We start from the raw sequence: 19,981 nt of genomic DNA, 5'->3' as shown, positions 1-19,981 counted from the left end.
ATCATTCTGATTCCTAGGGGTATACAAAAGCAACTTCCTTGTGTCTAAAAGGAGTCTAAAGACACTTGACAAAATATATTAAAATCTATGGCAATCCGGAGGCTTAGCTTTGAGACCACCTTTTTGGAAACCTCAGATCTAAAAACCACTAAAACCTTCCCCCTGCCTTAAACATTTTGAATGTTTGCTTATTGCTTGTCAAGCCCTATATTATAAAGCCAACATCGAACGAGGAGCTACTACTCTGATAAAAACATTTACCAAACATCTTTATTTTTCTAAGAGTAACTTGTCGTAACTTTGCTTGCAATAATTACCATCATTAGGACTTGATTGACTACCCCTTCTCTCTTTTTGCATGCCTGGCTATGTAAACGGGCTATATTAACGCCTGGCTACATTAATTAAAAATAATTTAAAAGTTGATATGCATATCTTGATTTTGTTTTCATTTCTTCTTGTCAACATAGTTTGTGTATTTGAAAGGCTGATCATGTTTCCCTCTCTCTCTTTAATTTGTTTTTTTTTGTCTTTTAATTTTTGTCTCTTAGTTGTTCTGTGGAAGAATTAATTGCCTATTCTAGCTGCAAAAACTTCCTAGAGCTTAATAACTAATCATTTTTATTCATTTTGTTCGCTTTTTTTGTACTAAGTCAATTTTTTCTATATCTTTAAAGGGAAACAAAATCTATGGCATTACGGGAGCGATTGGGGGGGGGGGGATGAGACAAGTTCTAAAGAATGTTTTCTTTTTATTGATAATTTTTTTGTCATTATATATATATATATATATATATATATATATATAATATATATATATATATATATATATATATATATATATTTATATATATATATATATATGTTTGGTAAATGACGACTTATACTTATTGACGACATGACTGCCTGTCGATGGATTATTCTTTATGGTTGATTGTGTATGGCTATGCTGTTTGACCTATGTGATTGTAATGGATGAGTAGGGTTAAGGCTCATTCAAGTGCTGGTCTATAGTAATCACTAATTTAGGAAAACAGTCTTCCTTTTCTTCTTCTATTTCTCTTTTCATGATATATATATATATATATATATATATATATATATATTATATATATATATATATATATATAATATATACATATATATATATATATATAAATATATATATATAAAAATATATATATATATATGTGTGGGTGTGTGTGTCTATATGCATTGCTAAACTGTTAAGCCGATCACGTAGAAACCTTTATGAAGTTGTTGATTACACTCTTCCGGGGGTTTAGGAACAACTCCCTCCTCCCCCCCCTCCAAGGAGATTTCAATATTTTTTGTGCTGATTGAAGTTTTACTCTGTACAAATGGCTTGATAGTTGCTTTCGTTAATATTATTCACATTTTCTTAACATTATTTATTCAAGAACGCCCGACGGGTAATTTATTAATTTTAACCTAATTTTAATTCAAATACTTTTAAACTTAAAAAATACGATCGTAATTCTATATATATGGGAAGAATTTTCCAAGGAAATTGTCGACGGTATTTTCCTTGGTGAGAAAGGGTGGAATTTTCAGGGGTACAATTATTTTCAGAGGAATTCTTCAAATACTTTGAATCTAAAAGCAGGATCGTTCTTAAGGCACAAGGGGGAAGTTCCCGCGGAGGGGTAGTTTTCCGCTGAGGGAAATTTTCTTTGAATTTAATTTATTCTGAGGGCCCAGCAACGCGTGGCGGGCAACCATTATCGTAATAAACTGATCTCGCTTGAAGAGATTTGTTATTAATCATGTGATATCCAACAAAACGTGATTTACAACAGAAAAACAAAAATTAGCGGTTTCTGTTTTGATTTCTTTGGACTAAGAATATGTGAGGATTCTATTATTTCTTAGGATTTTTCTAAGGATTACCAGTATTAGATTAGATAAAATGTATAATCAGCCAATTAGGATTGCCTTAAAGATCACCATAATAGTTTTGTTATTAATAATTTGAACTTGGAGCAAGTGGGGTCCGTGTTCTGCCTTGGAATAGGAAAACGGAAAATGCTAGAAATTTGACAAAACACAAAATCGCAAAGAAAAGAAGAACGAGGACAATAAACAGCCAATGAAAAAATTGAAAATTATGCAAATATTTCGGTCAAGACCTCCGCTTGACCGTCCTCAGTCCAGAGTAAACCAATAAAAAAAAGAAAACCAAACCTTAAAACAAAACACAAAAATAAAATATGTAAGGTTCACATATATTATATAAATATTATATAATATATAAACTATATTAAAATATAAGGTCATTGTATTTTAGTTTTGCGTTTTGTTTTATGTTTTTTTTATATCTTTATCAGTTTATTCTGCACTGAGGACGGTCAAGCGGAGTTCTTGACCGGAATATTTGCACAATTTTCAATTTTGTTTATTGTCCTCGTTCTTCTTTTCTTAGCGATTTTGTGTTTTGTCATGACTAGCCAGTGTTTTCTCAGAAATTATTTATTGAAATTTGCTAATCTTTTCTGCTATCAATTCCTGCGAACTATGAAAAACAATGACCCATGAATTTTCTTTTATTTTTCTCTATGAATATGATAATTTTATAATATGATTATTGAAGAGATTTTGTCTTAGAAACTATGCTTTTAATCCTATGATTTTCAAATAGGTTGGATCATTGTCCAAGACTAGCCTTGGAATCGTGAAGAAGAAAGGTCGGCTAGGAACAGATTCAGCTCGAAAGCCATCATCATCAACCAAAATTCGTCGGACCTTGAATCCAGACGCAAGACCCTTTACACCTGGCGATAGTGCTGCAACTGAAGCAATTGGTGAGCATATGAGTCATCTGGGTGAACAATTGCATAACAGAGTTGTTGGTTTAAGGCCAAGTCAAGCAGCAAAGATTACTGGCATGCTCTTGGAGTTGCCGACCCCTCAGATTTTGGTGCTTCTGGCATCCGGAAGATGGATTGAGGATGCGTGTAGATGAAGCTGCAGAAATTCTGGCTGGTAAGTTTAATCTCCTTTTCCAGTTAGCTTATTTCTTTGGGGGGCGGGGTTGAAACCGCAATCCTGAATTCCCACGAACATTCTTAGAAGAAGGGAAATTGGAAACAACACAATGAAAAGAACAACTTCTTCTTTTTGAAAACGTTTCATTATTTGCTTCTTGTATAGAATTTTAATTATTTTTAAATTAGTAATGATATCCTTTTTCCCTCAATTTCGGAAATAATTTAACGATAAACTACGGTTATAAAATATATGATAGAGTGGAAGATTCTTGGGATCAAGAGGGAGTTCCATGATATAAAGGGAATGGGAAGATTCCTCAGGGTAACTATGGAACACGTTAAAAAATTTTCGGGCATTTTGTAGAAAATTAATTCTTTTGGACATATATGTCTGATAGTCCCTTACCACACTCAAATAGTGTCCCTGGTTCCGCTTGCTGATTTGGATTGTCAACTTTATATCCCAATTGCCAACAATTGGCTTTGTACCTGCTTTGTTTGTGGCCTTGGGTTCCAAATTCTGAATTTGGCCCTGGATATTAGACGTGTCAAAATGAAACAATATGCCTATATACGAGCTTTAATCAATTTCTACGGGTAATCGCCAACTTGGTTGACATTTATGTAATTCATATCCAGTGACTCTAATTCACAAAAAATTGTCGGGGGAGGGGTGAATTTTTCAATCTTGGGAGATTTTCTTTTTCTTCGATTTCTTTTCAATTCAAATACCAAAAGGGAGGTATATTTAATGAAAATACCAAGGACATGTTTTTTTTTCAAAATCTAGGAGGAGAGGAAATCAATTATCTAAAGAGGGGCCCCAATTTTGCCATCACGTATGAAGTAAAAAAAAAAAACAAATCAAGCTTTATCTGTAAAAATATCAGTATAATTTTTATGGCACTTGGTATCTACCAAGTGACATATAGCGATCGCAAATTCTGTCGGTCGGTCTGTCTGTCTGTTCCGGTTTTGCTAGTTTAGGCACTTCCAGGTAAGCTAGGACGATGAAATTTGGAAGGCGTATCAGGAGCTAGACCAGTTTAAATTAGAAATTGTTGTTTCCCCGATTCAAAAATCTGGGGGGGGGGGAGTGGGGGAACAGTTAAATCGAAAAAAATAGAAAAATGAGGTATTTTTAATTTACAAACGGTTGATCAGATCTTAATGAAATTTGATATTTAAAAGGATATTGTATCTCAGAGCTCTTATTTTAAATCCCGACCGGATCTGGTGACAGGGGGGAGCTGGGGGGACCTAAAATCTTGGAAAACGCTTAGAGTGGAGGGATCGGGATGAAACTTGGTGGGAAAGTCCTAGATACGTGATTGAAATTACTGGAACGGATTTGCTCTATTTGGGGGAGTTGGGGGGGGGGGATGTTAATCCTAAAAAATTAGAAAAATGAGGCATTTTTAACTTATGAAGGAGTCATCGTATCTTAATGAAATTTCATGTTTAGAAGGACCTCGTAACTCAGATCTCTTACTTTAAATCCCGACCGGATCCAGCTTCATTGGGGGCGAGTTGGGGGGGGGGGGGGGATCTTGGAAAACGCTTAAAGCGGAGAGATTACTATGAAACTTGGTGGAAAGAATAAGCAAAAGTTCAAGATACGTGACTGACATAACCAAACAGGATCCGCTCTCTTTGATGGAGTTGGGGGGGGGGGAATAATTCGGAAAAATTAGAAAAAATGAGGCATTTATAACTTAAGAACGGGTGATCAGATCTTAATGAAATTTGATATTTAGAAGGATCTTGTGCTTTAGAGCTCTCATTTTAAATCCCGACCAGATCCGGTGACATTGGGGGGAGCTGGAGGGGAAAACTGGAATTTTTGGAAAACGTGAAAATTGAGGTATCTTTATCTTACGAATGGGTGATCGGATCTTGACGAAACTTAATATATAGAAGGATTTATGTCTCTGATGCTCCATTTTTAATTCGAATGGGATCCGGGGACATGGGGGGCTGAAGGGGGGAAACATAAATCTTGGAAACCGGAAGTCTTGGAAAACGCTTAGAGTGGAGATATCGAGATGAAACTTGATGGGAAGAATAAGCACAAGTTATAGATACGTGATTGATATAATTGAAGCGGATCCGTTCTCTTTGGGGGAACTGGGGTGGTGGTGTTAGTTTGAAAAAATTAGAAATATTGAGGTATTTTGAACTTAAGAACGGGTGACCGGATCTTAATGAAATTTGATATTTAGAAGGAGCACATGCCTCAGAGCTCTCATTTTAAATCCCTCCCAGGTCTATTGACGTTGGGGGGAGTTGGAGGGGGAAAGCGGAAATCTTGGACGCTTAGAGTGGAGAATTTGGGATGAAACTTGGTGGGTAGAATAAGCAAATGTCGTAGATACGTGATTGACGTAGCTGTACTGGATATGCTCTCTTTGGGGAAGTTAGGGGGTGGGGTTCAGTGCTTTGGCGAGTTTGGTGCTTCTGGACGTGCTAGGACGACGAAAATTGGTAGGCGTGTTAGGGAGCTGCACAAATTGACTTGATAAAGTCGTTTTCCCCTATTCGACCATCTGGGGGACTGAAGGGAGAGGGAAAATTAGAAAAAATGAGGTATTTATAACTTGCGAGTGGGTGATCGGATCTTAATGAATTTTGATATTTAGAAGGACCTCGTGACTCAGAGCTCTCATGTTAAATCCCGACCGGCATTAAGCCTCTGATTTTCCTTTTAAATCAATTTGTTGATTCTTAGAATTCTGCTAGAGCTCGTACCAAATGAGCTCTTGGCTCTTCCGACCTCGTCACTAGTGCCATATGAGCTATTAGCTCTTTCTCTTGGACTATTCTTTATATTAGTAAAAAAAAATTTAATGATTTATTGTAGGTCGAAGCCAGACAACTCGAGAGCCTGTGCGTGAAATCTCCAACGAAGTTTCTGCCCTTGATTTAGATGTCTTCAACCTATCCAATTACTATAAGAAACTCTCCGATGAAGGTGAGGAAAGAACCGATGATTCCTCTTCCCTCTTTTTCATGCCCGGGAAGCGAGGATTTTATTCCCCACGTCAAGGGAAAGCCTCCCCAGAAAGGCTCAATGCCTTCAGAAATGTTGGAAGACTTATTGGTGTCTGCCTGCTTCAAAATGAATTATGTCCATTGCCCTTAAATAGGCATGTAATTAAAGCGGTATTAGGCCGTACTATTCGATTCCATGATTTGGCCTTTTATGATCCATTGATGTACGAGAGTTTGAGGAAAATGCTTCATGATTCTGGAACGCATGATGGCGAACTCATTTCCTCTTTGGGACTTACTTTCAGGTAATTCTCTTATTCTTCATTGTTTTCGAAATTTGTTATAGCCTTTGCTGCTTCTCTTATTTTGTTCAACTTGTATTGTTCTCTATGTCGCAATATGCATAAACTCGTCTCTCTCCTCTCTTTCTATCTCTCGGCGTCTCTTTCTTCCTGTCTTTTCCTCCATCTTCCTTTTTCTCTTGTTTTTTCTTAATTAATTTTTTTTTAATCCCACCTCCTCTCTTCTCGGTGACATAATAATCTTTTCCACTTCGAATTTCAACCTTTAATATCATCCATAATAATTTAAAAACTTTAAAAAGCATACTACAAAGTAACCTCCTTTTTCTCATTATCCTGCTGATCCTATATCCTCTCTCTCTCTCTCTCTCTCTCTCTCTCTCTCTCTCTCTCTCTCTCTCTCTCTCTCTCTCTCTCTCTCTCTCTCTCTCTCTCTCTCTCTCTCTCTCTCTCTCTCTCTCTCTCCCTCCCCCCTCTCTCTCTTTCTTTTTTCGCTCCGTCTCTATTACAGAGCCCTGATGAAAGTCTTCGTGAAAACACAATATATCTTCACGTTATTTTAAATTTCACCGGACTTATTTCATTAAATGTTTATTTTCTATACAATGGTATGAATTGTTCTGAATTAAGTTGAATCAATTTATTTTCAATGTAATTTAATTTTCGAGTTTCTTTAAGCTAAAAACCTAAAGATATTTTAATGCAAATTGTAAAATGGGTGCTAAATTATGACCTTTTGCAAACAAAAATTAATTTTTTGAAGATAAAGTTATTTGATACAATTAATTTCTTGTGAAATACGTATATTTTCAGGAACCCTATTTTTGCTTTTATTTTTCCTCGTATAGGTTGAAAAAAATAAAAAATAATGCAAAGAAAAACAAAGGCCACATAAGAAGAGAAGAAAACAAAGGCCACATAATTATGCTATGTAGAAGTGATATTTAAAATACAAACTTACTTTATATGGTTGTGGTTTGGAGATTTTGATACGATTTACAATGTGCATATGATTGTGCTTCAAGTGTGCTTATGCACTTTTGAGTAAACTGTGCGTAAGATCAAACCACAAGATAAACTTCTCATTTATAAACTAGTCCCATCTTTTAATTTTATAAAAAAAATATTAGTTTTAATATTTTTACTTTTTGTAGCATTATACATTATTTATTGTATTTATTATATTTAACTATTATTTATTTGTATTTAGTTTCTTGGTTTAGATACAGGGGCGTAATTTGCTATGAGGCAGAAGGGGGTAACTGCCCCCTCCCTCATACTCCAGTTTGCCTCAAGATATAAGGAAAAAATCCTTTCCATTATACCCATGTGGGTCTAATGAGTTGTTCTTCTCAGTAACGGGTCAAACGATTTTAGGCAATAGAAAAGATAGTAAAACAAATTAAAAAGGGAATGAGAGATAGTAGAAGATTGTTTTAGGGGAGGCAAGTGCTGAAAATAATTTTGAATATATAAGAGTGAGATATAGAGGAAGATTCTTTTAAGGGAGGTGAGTGGATTGAGTGCTGGGAATAACGTTGAATGTGCGTCAATGAGACAGACCTGGGTTCTTCTAGTGGAGATGAGTGGAGTGAGGGCTGAAAATAATTTTGAATGTGTGGGAATGAGACATAGATGAAAGTTCTTTTAGGGGAGGTGAGCGGAGTGAGCACTGGAAATAACGTTGAGTGTGTGAGAGTTGTTTCCGTAGCCAACGGCCTTGTGGTTGTAAAGCGTTAAATAGTAGTCTGATATTCCATGTATAGGATTATTCTTACGTTGCTTACTTTTTTATAGCGTTGATTTGAGTCCAGAAGAAGGAGGAGGCTCATATCCATTAGTTCCTGGAGGAGGCAACATAGGTGTCACCTCTCAGAATATATTTTCTTACGTTCGCCGCTATGCCCAGTATCGTATGGTGAAGACCCAGGCTAAAGCCCTTGATGCAATTCGATCGGGTGTTTTAGACGTGATTCCTGGCTCGACGCTAGATGGCCTTACGGCGGAAGATTTTAGGTTGCTTTTAAATGGTGTTGGTGACATAGATGTTCAAACCTTAATTTCATTTACGTCGTTTAATGATGAATCTGGTGAATCTGCGGAAAGACTTCTCAGATTTAAAAAGTGGTTCTGGGCTGTTGTTGAGAAGATGAATAATAGAGAAAGACAAGATCTTGTAAGTATTTGTTCTTCTTCTTTCTTAGTTATGTATCTTGTACCCGTAAGTTATTTTTTCCTTTTTTATTCATTCATTCTTCTTATTTTTTCTCTTATTATTATAAGCTATTATTCTTTTTTATCAGTTGATTATGCTGATAGTATCCGACCCAATTGAAGCTTGAACTGTGGAAATCAGTTTAACTATAGAAAAATACAGGGAATGTGTTAAGAAATAGAAAGTTAAAGCTGTATGCTAAATTTTGCCAAAAGTAAAACAGTTCAAAATAGGGATGATACCTTTTCATTGACAGTGAATAGATATAAAATTATTTAACTGGATATTTCGAGTTTTACTGCTGATGGATCCTTTTAGCTTTACTGCTGATGATGAACACTGTATATGTGTTCGAAATATCCAGTTAAATAATTTTATATCTATTCACGGTCAATAAAAAGGTATCATCCCTATTCTGAACTGTTTTACTTTCGTCATGGAAAGGCAGTGTGGTCTTCGAAGTTATCTTTGCCAAAAGTTATTGATTTATTTGCCATAGCAACACCAAATGTCTATTATACTTGCCAGTCGAACGCCAAGCATAATAAAGGAAGGGAAAAGATATGTTGTTTATAGTTTATAAATAGTTTATATTTATATTTTTTTTAATATTACTAATTACAGTTGAAATGAATTTAAGTTTTTGTTTAAGTTAAGTTGATTTATTTTAGTAATTTTTGTTTAATCGGCTGCCATCACAAGCCCTCCAGGGCTTTCTTGCAGCTGGCTGTATTTTTGTTGTTGAATATTTTTATAGTAAATATTTTTTATTAAAAAAATATGCGTGCGTAGCTGTGTTGGCCTCAGGCAGCTTGGTGCTGCGGTGAGTTGTTAGTAGTATTAGTAGTAGTAGCATTTAATTACAGTCGGTGGTACTGATGTGGCATTGTTTTTCATAGCCACAATGCAGTCTCAACTTTAGGCGGAACGAGGGGCAGCTTCATGCTACTGTCTACTTTTATAGTAGTATTTTTATTAAAAAAATATGCTGTTATTCCCCTGTGGTAATTTTGGATCACAATGAGTTGTGTCCAAAGAGAGTTCTAAGATTTCATGGGGGCTGGTATTGTATGGTGATGTAAAAATACATGCATATACCATGGTGACTGTCTCTAAATACAAAAAATAGAGCATTAAGAAAGAAATTTGACTAAACTTCAATAAACCATTGAGTGTTAAAAACTGAATTTTGAAATAGCATTAAGTTTATAGTACTTATTCAGCTAACGACTGTATTTTCTTGCACTATTAAATACTTGAGCTAGGTTCTGATAGGCGTCGCATTTCGTTATGGTAGCCAAATTTGCTTTTCAAGAAGACGTCTTCATACTGATGTCTATTTGGTTCGTTTCTGTTTCGGATCACAGTTGAATGACCGGGAATACTTGATGGCTGTTGCCTCATGCCAAAGTATGGTATTCGAAATTAAATTTTGGAAATTACAGTATATTGAAAGTTAAATTTGGGCTCACAACTTTCTTGAGCCAATTTTTTGTTTACCAGTTACTTCTATAGCTATTAGGTTTGTTTTTGGTACGTTCTGATTGAAGTGAATTTCATTTCGGTAGCTGAATTCTTGTCGAGAAGGCAGATGTTTTTGCGTGGGCAAGTATTTGGTTCGCTTCTGTTTTGAATCAAAGCTGTGAGACCGGGTTGATGGTTGTTGCTAAATGGAAAAACCAAGTAATAGGAAGCAGAATTTGATGAAATACAAAGCAATAATTGTGTATTGAAAGTTAAATTTAGATTTATAGCTTTCTTCAACCAAAACTTTGTTTACTAGCTATTGAGCCGTACAGAAATAAAAGCTATTGAATGCTTTCTGTGGGTTGAATTTCGATTCGGCATCCGAATTTTTCATCTTCTAAAAAAAAGTCTTTGTGTGGGGAGATATTAAGTTTGCTTCTGCTTCGGATTGGATTTGAAATATTAATTCCTCTAGCTGCAAAAACAAAAATAAAAACTGTGTATTTGTGTCTTGGTAAAACTGTACTGTCGGTCTTTTATAGTATTTTAGAAAGATTGGAGTGTTTCACTTTCAGTCAGACATAGCGCCAAGAATTCCTATAATGACGTCGCCTGGCCGTTTTGCTTGAAAAAATTCACCATATTCTGTAAGAGCCTAGCATCTTTTGAACTTGTTTTAAATTATCTTGTTATTGTAGGTATATTTTTGGACTGGTTCACCGGCAATGCCAGCAAGCGAAGAAGGCTTTCAACCAATGCCAAGTATAACAGTTCGGCCTGCTGACGATTTTCATCTTCCAACAGCCAATACATGCATATCAAGGCTTTATGTGCCCATGTACTCATCGCGTGCTATACTTCGATCAAAATTATTATTAGCTATACGCACGAAAAATTTTGGCTTTGTGTAAACTAGTGAATTAAAAAAAGTAAAATTCTAGGATTGGCAGTTTGTCGTTTTTTTTTTCTTTCTCTTTTTGTATCTATTGCGATGACTAGATATACAGAAAAAAAAACCGAATGTTTATGCTGTTTTTAGAATAGGATCTTCAGTTCGTCCCCTGAGAGCGGTTTTGTAGTAACTAAGGCTTTCAAAATTCAGAGAAAAATGACTTTGAAAATTTCATCTTTGCTGCAACTTACACGGTACAACCGACTTTCTTCGTAAATACATAAAAAAAAGAGAATAAATAACTAGGAAGGTCTCCCGAATATGAGAAGGAAAAAGCCAAGCATAACAGTTCGGCCTGCTGATGATTTTCATCTTCCAACAGCGACCACATGCATATCAAAGCTTTATGTGCCCATGTACTCATCGCGTGCTATACCTCGATCAAAATTGTTATTAGCTATACGCACGAAAAATTTTGGCTTTGTGTAAACTAGTGAATTAAAAAGTAAAATTCCAAGATTGGCAATTTGTCGTTTTCTCGTTCTCTCTTTGTATCTATTGCGATGACTAGATTTACAGAAAAAAAAACCCGAATATTTATGCTGTTTCTGGAATAGGATCTTCAGTTGTAGGTAATAGTAACATTTTTTAGTAGAATTGATTTTATCTTGTATCGTTTTTTGTCTTTATAAAAAAAACTTAGCTTTCGCACCACATAATCTTTAGGTTACAATTGCTCTTAAGCTTACTATTGTGGCTAGAAATACTTTTCAAGAAGAAAAGATTCAGTTCTTTAGGAGTTCCTCGCAAAAATTGAGTTCAAAGTAATGTGTATAGTTACATTGATTGCATATACAAATTTTAAACAGTTACAGCCCTCCCCCTAAAATCCGATGGTTTCCTGTAGATTCTGATTCATTCATTTTCCAGTTTAGGCAGTATTTATTATTTCACTTCATTTTTTTTTTTTTTCCAAAATATACATTCGTATTCTTACAATCATAGGCTCATACAAGTCCAACTTTAGTATTTTTCTATTGGAAGGGGGGGGGACAAGCACGAAAAAAGTAAATTTGTGTGCCATTATTTTTCAGCGAGGTCTTTTATTTAGTAGGCCCTCGAACCTTTTTTTTTCAGTGAGGTCTTTGAACCTGATATGAGGGAGAGGTTCCCTTGGATTATATTTACGATTCTTCTCAGAATACTGCTGCTAATGAATCAGAAGTTCCCACCTTTCCGAATATTATTTTGAATAATTTCTATCCCTTCTCCCCTTATTTGAGGGGTCATAGTTAGATTCCCAGGCCGCCATTTTTCATCTGTTAAACCCAGTTTAAACAGTCTACTTTTTTTTGTAATATAACTCTAGACAGGGTATTGAAAGATGAGACCAGCCCCAGTGAATTATTTCTTATAAACCCAGGCTGTAGGTTTCTTCAAATTCGTTTGTTTTTTTTCTCTTTCAGTTTTTGATATTTTTTTTTTTTTTTTATATATTTTTATTTGATATTTTTTCTCTTTTTCAGTTGTTGATATTTCAACACGGATATGTCACTTAATGCCTTATAAATCACTGGATTTGAATGGTCTTGAGAAAATAGTGTAAAATTTGACAACTGTACTGTTTTTGGAAAAATATAATAGGCACTTTACCGCTGAAGCCTCTACAGGCTGGTGATTGGTTTCTCCTTGTCCCATTTTAGATAATTTGTATTCATTTATTTATTTTTCACGGTGGCCGGCGTTTACTCCTCGGAAAGTACCTCCCCTCCTCGGAAAATACCAAATTAACATTTGTGTTCACGATTTGTGTTCGCATGTGTATATTAAATCTTCTTCGGTGGCCTTTTATCACAAAATGTATTCCTCTTGGGAACTCTTTCCCTTTTTCTAAAATCTAGTTAACTGCAATAGCGCAATTTCGTCCAAAAACCCGAGGATAGGGGACAAAGTTGGGGTCAAATCTCCCAAATCAAGTGAAAATGACAGTGAAAACTGAAAAAAAAATAAGCCATACAACAACAAAAAAGTTAAAGATATACTAAAGAAAACTGACTCGTTTCTTCGGAAACTTGAATTATGAGGCTTATTTTAGTTTTGACAGTTCGTTGGAGAAACTAAATTTTAGGTGGAGAGAACTAAAATCTGGGGGTGGGGAGGGGTAAACTTAGGTCTAGGGGGGGGCGGGCAAACTGAGGTTTGACTCATAGCAAATTACAAACTGGCTAACTGTCTCAGACTCGTAGCTTCTGATGGGTAGCTTTAAATTTTTACATATACAGAATTTTATATATTTAGAAACAACAACATTTTTTGTTTTAATGAATGTTTGGGACCATCTCAATTATGTACACCCTACAACCCCACTACTTCGAGTCTCACTCTGTTTCTCTCTCTCGCAAGAAGTCCCCCCCCCCTTTACGACTAATATTTCTAATAAGTTCTATCCCTCCTCTCCTCATTCGAGGGGTCATAGTGAGATTACCTGTCCACCACCGTTGTTCATCTGTTAAACCTAGCTTCAACAGTTCACCTTTCTTATATTGCAGCTCTAGACAAGGTATTGATAGATGAGAAAAACCCTAGGGAATAATTCCTTATAAACTTAGACAATAGGTTTCCTCAATTTTTTTTTTTTTTTTTTTTAGTTTTTCGATTTGTCAACATGGACAGGTCTCTTAATGCCTTATAAATTACCATTTGAATAGTTTTGAGAAAATAGTATGAAATTTGACAACTGTACTATGTTTGGAAAAATATAATAGGCGCTTTACTGGTGAAATCTCTACAGGATAGTAGGTGATGTCTCCTTGACCCCTTTTGGATAATATGTATTCGCTTGTTTATTTTTACGGTGACCGGCGTTTATTCCCCCCCCCCCAGAAATACCCCTGCGAAAAATACTACCACGGAAAATACCCTATGAAAAAAATCTCCATGGAAAATAACCCCTGGGAAATACCCCTCCCCCCTTGGGAACCGCCTTCCCTCTGTGGAAAATAAGGCTTTCCACATTTGAAAATTTTATTTGTATTTTTCGTAGGGGAAGGAACTTTGGTACTTGTGTATTACACGTCACTCAAGTTTACAATGTGTAAATCTCGAGAACAAACCAATTTATTCGCTAGTTTTCTTTCAGCTTAGCACGAGACAAAGACAAGCGACAGAATAGATGGAAAACTTATAATTTTGGCTATGTATTTGCGTAAAAGGTGGGGGGGGAGTAAATTATTTGGATAGTTCATATATCAGAAAAAAAATTTTACTTCGTAATATGCAGAATAGTTGTACCTAACACATTTTGCATGCAGACCCCCTATACTTTACCCCCCTCCCCCACACTAATGTGTACATATATAGTCCAAGTTTTTCCTAAAGTAACGAAGAAGCTAAGGAGGAAACCGGTTTATTCTCGTGTTTTACACATCGTAGACTTTGTGAGTGGCGTATAATACACAAGTATCGATATTTTTTACTGAAAGAGAGCCAGATTTTCCAGTTTTTTTAGAAACGATCAAAAGCTTTGTTTTAAAATTCAATGAAAAAAAACTTTAGCCTAAAGAGAGAGGTCTTGAGGAGGAGTTCAGTTGAAAATCTTGTTGTTTTTTATTTAATTACTTACAGATAGTATTTGTTATTGCGAAATACACGGTACAAGTTTTTTAAAGAAAAGTAAAGAGCCTCGTTAAATCAAAAACGAGCAGAAATAAAGTAAAATTATCTTTCAAGTAAAAACTTTGGAGTCTAATAGAGAAAGAAACAAAAAGATATGACAAATTGGGTTTAATTCATTTATTGATGGTGATCTGTGATAGTTTACGCTTGGAAAATTTGTTGAATTTGTTTATACTAATTGTTGGCTTAACGAGGCTCTTTACTATTTTTGAAAAACGTTTTTTTAGAAAGTTTTGTACGTCATTTTTTTTTTTTTTTTTTATGAACATAGTCTTTTTTACAGAAAAAATATTTTATATCTTTAAATTTTGCATCTTAAACTTGGAAAGCCTTATTTTTCACAGGGGGGGGGGGGGTTCCACGGGGCTATTTTCTGCGAGGGGGGTAAACGCCTAGAACCCTTTTTTACAGTCTACTTAATCTTATTAAAAATTTCATCGATGAGGCTCTGCCTCCTCCATTCCTGCTCGGTTTTGGTTCCATCTCGTTGGACCTGTCCATACTTCCTAAAAAAAGGTAGCAGAGAGGCAGGCTAAAGTGATTGGGCTGACACTGGGTCAATCATTTCAGCATGTTTGTAAATGTCGTCTTCGAAACGGAACCTTTTCTGTATCTGCTCTACTGCTTCGATATAGAACGCCTGTGCAGTTTCGAGAACTTTTTCGATTGAATCAGGAGGGACGGCGGTATTTGACCTTAAGGTTGAGAGAGAGTTGTGTCCGTTTGGACCCAATTAAACGCTTTTGAGAGGAAGTTAAAACTTCAAATTGTTCACATCGATTTCAAAAGCACTAGTTGATTCCACATAGTCCTTCTGCAGGAAGTTCAGAGACAACTCTTTGATAAGAGACCCAGTCTCTTGTTTAAGGGGATAAAACAGTGGCTTGTCAGCCTGAAAACTACATTAAAGTCCGTCAACAAGCCCAATGCAAATGCAACAAACTCACAAAAACATTTCATGACCGGGTTCAGATTAGTGTAGACAAGCTCGTTTAGCTTTGCTGGATCCTCAACTAGTAGAACTCTGTAGTAGGCGCTTAAAGTATCCGACTGCTCCAGTATCCTGTCAACAGCAGCTTTGAATGAAAGTCACCTGGTATGTCCAGCCTGGAGAATCCTGTGCATTTCAACTTGATAGAATTATTGGAACTCAATGAAAGCACGCTGCCTCTTAGCACTATGTGTAAAATGGCAATAGATTAACCGACGTATGTCTACCGTTGATTTTAGCAATTTTTTCATGCGTAAGAAGCAACTAGATGGACCGTATGGTAAGAGCACTTTACAATCACTACCCATGGGAAATTTCGTCTGATCATGGATGAAATACTTTGATGAGCTACCGTTATGGAATTAGTGGTATCAGAACAGAACCCTATGAAATTAGCAGGAGGAAGTTTGTGTGTTTCAACTATGCACTTCTTCAGCTCCTCAAATATAGACTTGGCTGAAGAGTCGGAACACTCAATTAAATCAAGTATGTCAATTTCAGCTGAAAGTTCATCATTGCAAAATATAACTCCTACTCCTAGAAGCCTTTTGGTATATTAAATATAAAAAAAAAACAAGTTTTTTTAACTGAAAGTAAGGAGAGACATTAAAACTTAAAACGAATAGAAATTACTTCGTATACGAAAAGGTTTTTCCTCCTCGACGCTGTCTCTTTACGCTAAAGTTTGACTCTTTCTCTTAACTCTACTTTTTAAAACAGCAAAAAACTTTAGCGTAAAGAGTGGGGCGTTGAGGAGGAAAAACCCTTTCATATACGAAATAATTTCTGTTCTTTTTAAGTTTGAATGTCGCTCCTTACTTTCAGTAAAAAAAACCTTTTTATTTAATGCATGGAAGTTTTTGAACTAATGCATGTTTTGATCTTGGCTCTCTGCGCATAAATAATAAAAAGAAACTTGCTTATTATTTTTTTTTTGGCTAAATGGCTTTCTCATAGTTTTAATCGGAAGATTTTGAGAAAAAAAGAGTGAGGGAGGAGGTATAGTTGCCCTTCAATTTTTTGGTTACTTAAAAAGGCAACTAGAACTTTACGAACGTTTTTACGAACGTTCGTAAAATTCTTTACGAACGTTTTCATTAGTAAAAATATACGTAACTGACGAATTAACTTACGTAACGAACTTATGTATTCTTATTTTTTATTGTGTATATGAGGGGGTTCACCCCCTCGTCAATACCTCGCTCTTTACACTAAAGCTTAAATTTTGTCCCAAAAAAATGACCCCCGAATCACAAAGGCCGGTATTATGAGGAGGTAAACTCCTCATATGTATAACAATTTCTGTTCGTTTTAAGTTTTAATGCTGCTCCTTACTTACAGTTGAAAAAAAACTTTTCATATTTATTTTTTCATTGTTTTTTTTTTAATAATGCTAGAAAATCCTGCGCCTCCTTCATTGAAATTCTCTTGCCCCATGACAAATTCCTCCATGGAAAGATCCTCCCACGTAAACCCCCTCTTCAACTCCCCCCCCCCAAAAAAAAAAACTGAAAACGTCTGTACACTTCCCAATAACCATTACTATATGTAAACACAGGTCAAAGTATGCAACTTGCACCCCCTCCCACGGGGACTGTGGGGGGGTAAATCGTCCCTAAAGACATAGTAATTAGGTTTTTCGACTATAGTGAATAAAATGGCTATCTCAGAATTTTGATCCCGTGACTTTGGAGAAAAAATGAGTGTGGGAGGGGGCCTAAGTGCCTTCCAATTTTTAAGTCACTTAAAAAGGGCTCTAGAACTTCAAATTTCCGTTAGAATGGGCCCTCTGGCGACATTCTAGGACCGCTGAGTCGATACTGTCACCCCTGGGAAAGAAAACGACAAAAAAACGAATAAACACACATTCGTGATCTGTCTTCTGGCAAAAAATGTGAAATTCCGCATTTTTGTATATAGCAGCTTGAAACTTTTACAAGAGGGTTCTCTCATACGCTGAATCTGATGGTGTAATTTTCGTTAAGATTGTATGACATTCAGAGGGTGTTTCTCTCTATTTTCTAAAATGAGGCAAATTTTCTCAGGCTCGTAAGTTTTGATGGGTAGGATTAATCTTAGATGAAACTTATATATTTAAAATCAGCATTAAAATGAAATTCTTTTGACGTAACTATTGGTATCAAAATTCCATTTTTTAGAGTTTCGGTTGCTATTGAGCCGGGTCGCTCCTTACTACAGTTCGTTACCACGAACTGTTTGATACATCAGTTGGTTCGCCAATAATGACAAAGAAGCAGCGATCTAAAGGGTTTCAGTTAAACGTTCTTCATAGAAGCCACTTAGTCCTATTCGTATAGCATTGGTAGCTTTTTGTTTCTTGAGGCGGACATTGTTAATTACCTGCTTTGAAGGTAATGACTTCAAAAATCTACCAGAGGTTCAACCTTTGAAATAGCTAGTTCATGTTCCACCAAAAAACTGCAGATCCTGGTCTCTAGAAGCTTTGTTTGATTAGTGAATTCAACTTTCAAAAACTGATCAAGCGTATGTTTTGATGCTGATGTATCAGCATCAGACTTTGATAGGTGCTTCTTTGTCTTTGCATGTTTTACTAGTTTTGACTTGCCACTCTTTCCCAACTTGAGGTCAGTATTACAAACTGCACAGTATCCAAGGTATGAGCTCTTTTTTTCAACCATGCCTTCAGTTCTGGGTCAGTCAGCCAAGAATCAATACATTTTTGACAGTACTATGTACTAGCACCATGTACAGGTTCACCCTTTCCTGTTTCTCTTTAGGTTGAATGTTATAGATAGAGGTCGGTAATGAAAAACAGTGGATTCATCATCAGCACTGTTTTCTATGTTCAGCTAAAAGAAATATGAGCATTTAGGGACTGTAAAGTTTCTAGGATAAACATCTTATACCCCCAGAAAATCAACATTTTACCATTACGAGAAAAAAAATGTAGACAAGTCGGCACTAGTACAGTATGGTATACCTCAGAAAACACTTTGTGAATGTGAGTGAATCACTTTTTGCTCTTGACAAAAAATTTTAATCTGTATAGTTGTATGGTGGTTGTAAAAAAAAAGTTGCATGTATGTAGTATTACCAATTACGTTTACTAAACAGGCCTCAGAGTTGGCTTATTTTTACCACTAATATCCAGCAGCATCCAGTAGTATGCAGTGGCAATAATCACTGCTATAGGCTACACTGCTAGAACTCAAAACCTCATACAACTAATTCTCAAAAACTTTTCATCAAGATGAAGACGAAGCAGTCTTAAATAGCTGTATAAATAATACTGTTGCAATTTAATTGAAAACTTACTGACGGTAATAACTTACTGTCATTTAGCCACTCTTGAAACAAAAGTATTCTAGTACAACAGAGGAGGGAAAAAGCATCAGACAAGCCAGAGCATGCCTGAGTGTTAATTGTTACATGACTAGTGCAGCAGATGTTGTCAGGCGAGTAGAGGTACATTGCTTATGCTAATGTCACCTAACATTGAATGGTAGCCAAAGAAATAACTAGAATATATACAGGGATTGAGATACACAGATTGAGACCAATGTTTTAAGCCTTTATACCCATAAACTAGAAATATTTTGGTTATTTTCAAAAGCTCAAATTGTGCTTAAATTTGAATTTGTGACAGAAGTGATTGTTTTATTCGCAAAGAACATAGAAAAAGGCATCGAGACTTTATTTGTAAGAGAAAAATATGAACATTTTTTTTTTACCAATTATAGCATAGAGCCGCATGATTTTCCCCTGGGTATGTAGGCTTGCCAAAAACACACAATTTATACATTCCGACATGTGCCACTGTTTTTAAATTCATGGCTGTCAATTTGTTTTTCTGTTGAAAATTAGGTTAAGGCCGTGATTAAGTGAACATGAAAACATCGAGCTTCAAAATTGAAGTTAGGTTAGCCTTCTGTCTTTCAATTCTCTAAAGACCGTCGGTTGTCAAAAACCCTTCAAATAGCACTTATTCATTGACGGAAATAGCAGGTTAATTATACCAGCTTGTCAATTTGGTCTCTTGGGCCATCTGAAACGATTCTTTCTGGCAAAAACTTGTAAAAATTTCAGGTAGCTGAGAATATTCTATGGGACTGTTCGAAAACAGGAAAATACATCGAAAAATGTTTGCAATCATCTTACAGGCTATTGTCTGCTGCTCATGATAGTACCGATTTTGTTCTAAAAGCAATATCCTTCAGAGAGTACACTTGTGAAAAAGAGCTAGACATTTTCTAAGATTTCTAAGCAATTAGAGGAAACAGAGCAAAATCCTAGCAAACATTTTGTAGCATCTTTAAGAAGCTATGGCCTGATATTAAAAGCGGTATCTTCCGCCTATGAATACTTGAGTACTTTTTAAATATATATTTTCAATTTTAACATGGGATTTTCGAGTTCCATCAGCTCACTTAATCACGGCCTTAATGAAATGGTAAGAGA

General features: G+C 35.7%; 1 protein-coding gene and 1 long non-coding RNA gene across 2 annotated transcripts in view; one reads left to right on the top strand and one right to left on the bottom strand.

Annotated features, from left to right (window-relative positions):
- LOC136031753 (E3 ubiquitin-protein ligase UBR5-like) overlaps positions 1-11,004 on the top strand; it is a 76,594-nt gene extending 65,590 nt beyond the window's left edge. The window contains 5 exon segments of the mRNA XM_065711481.1: positions 2,660-2,953; positions 2,955-3,003; positions 5,869-6,304; positions 8,099-8,477; positions 10,682-11,004. Of these exon segments, the coding sequence (XP_065567553.1) occupies positions 2,660-2,953; positions 2,955-3,003; positions 5,869-6,304; positions 8,099-8,477; positions 10,682-10,894 (1,371 nt within the window). The 3' untranslated portion in view covers positions 10,895-11,004.
- LOC136031757 (uncharacterized) overlaps positions 1-19,981 on the bottom strand; it is a 216,168-nt gene that overhangs the window by 115,913 nt on the left and 80,274 nt on the right. The window lies entirely within an intron of this gene.

The sequence above is a fragment of the Artemia franciscana genome, chromosome 10 (assembly GCF_032884065.1).
Source record: "Artemia franciscana chromosome 10, ASM3288406v1, whole genome shotgun sequence".
Lineage (NCBI taxonomy): Eukaryota > Metazoa > Arthropoda > Branchiopoda > Anostraca > Artemiidae > Artemia > Artemia franciscana.
Note: the sequence above shows the minus strand (reverse complement) of the source record. Positions and strands in the feature narration are given on the sequence as shown.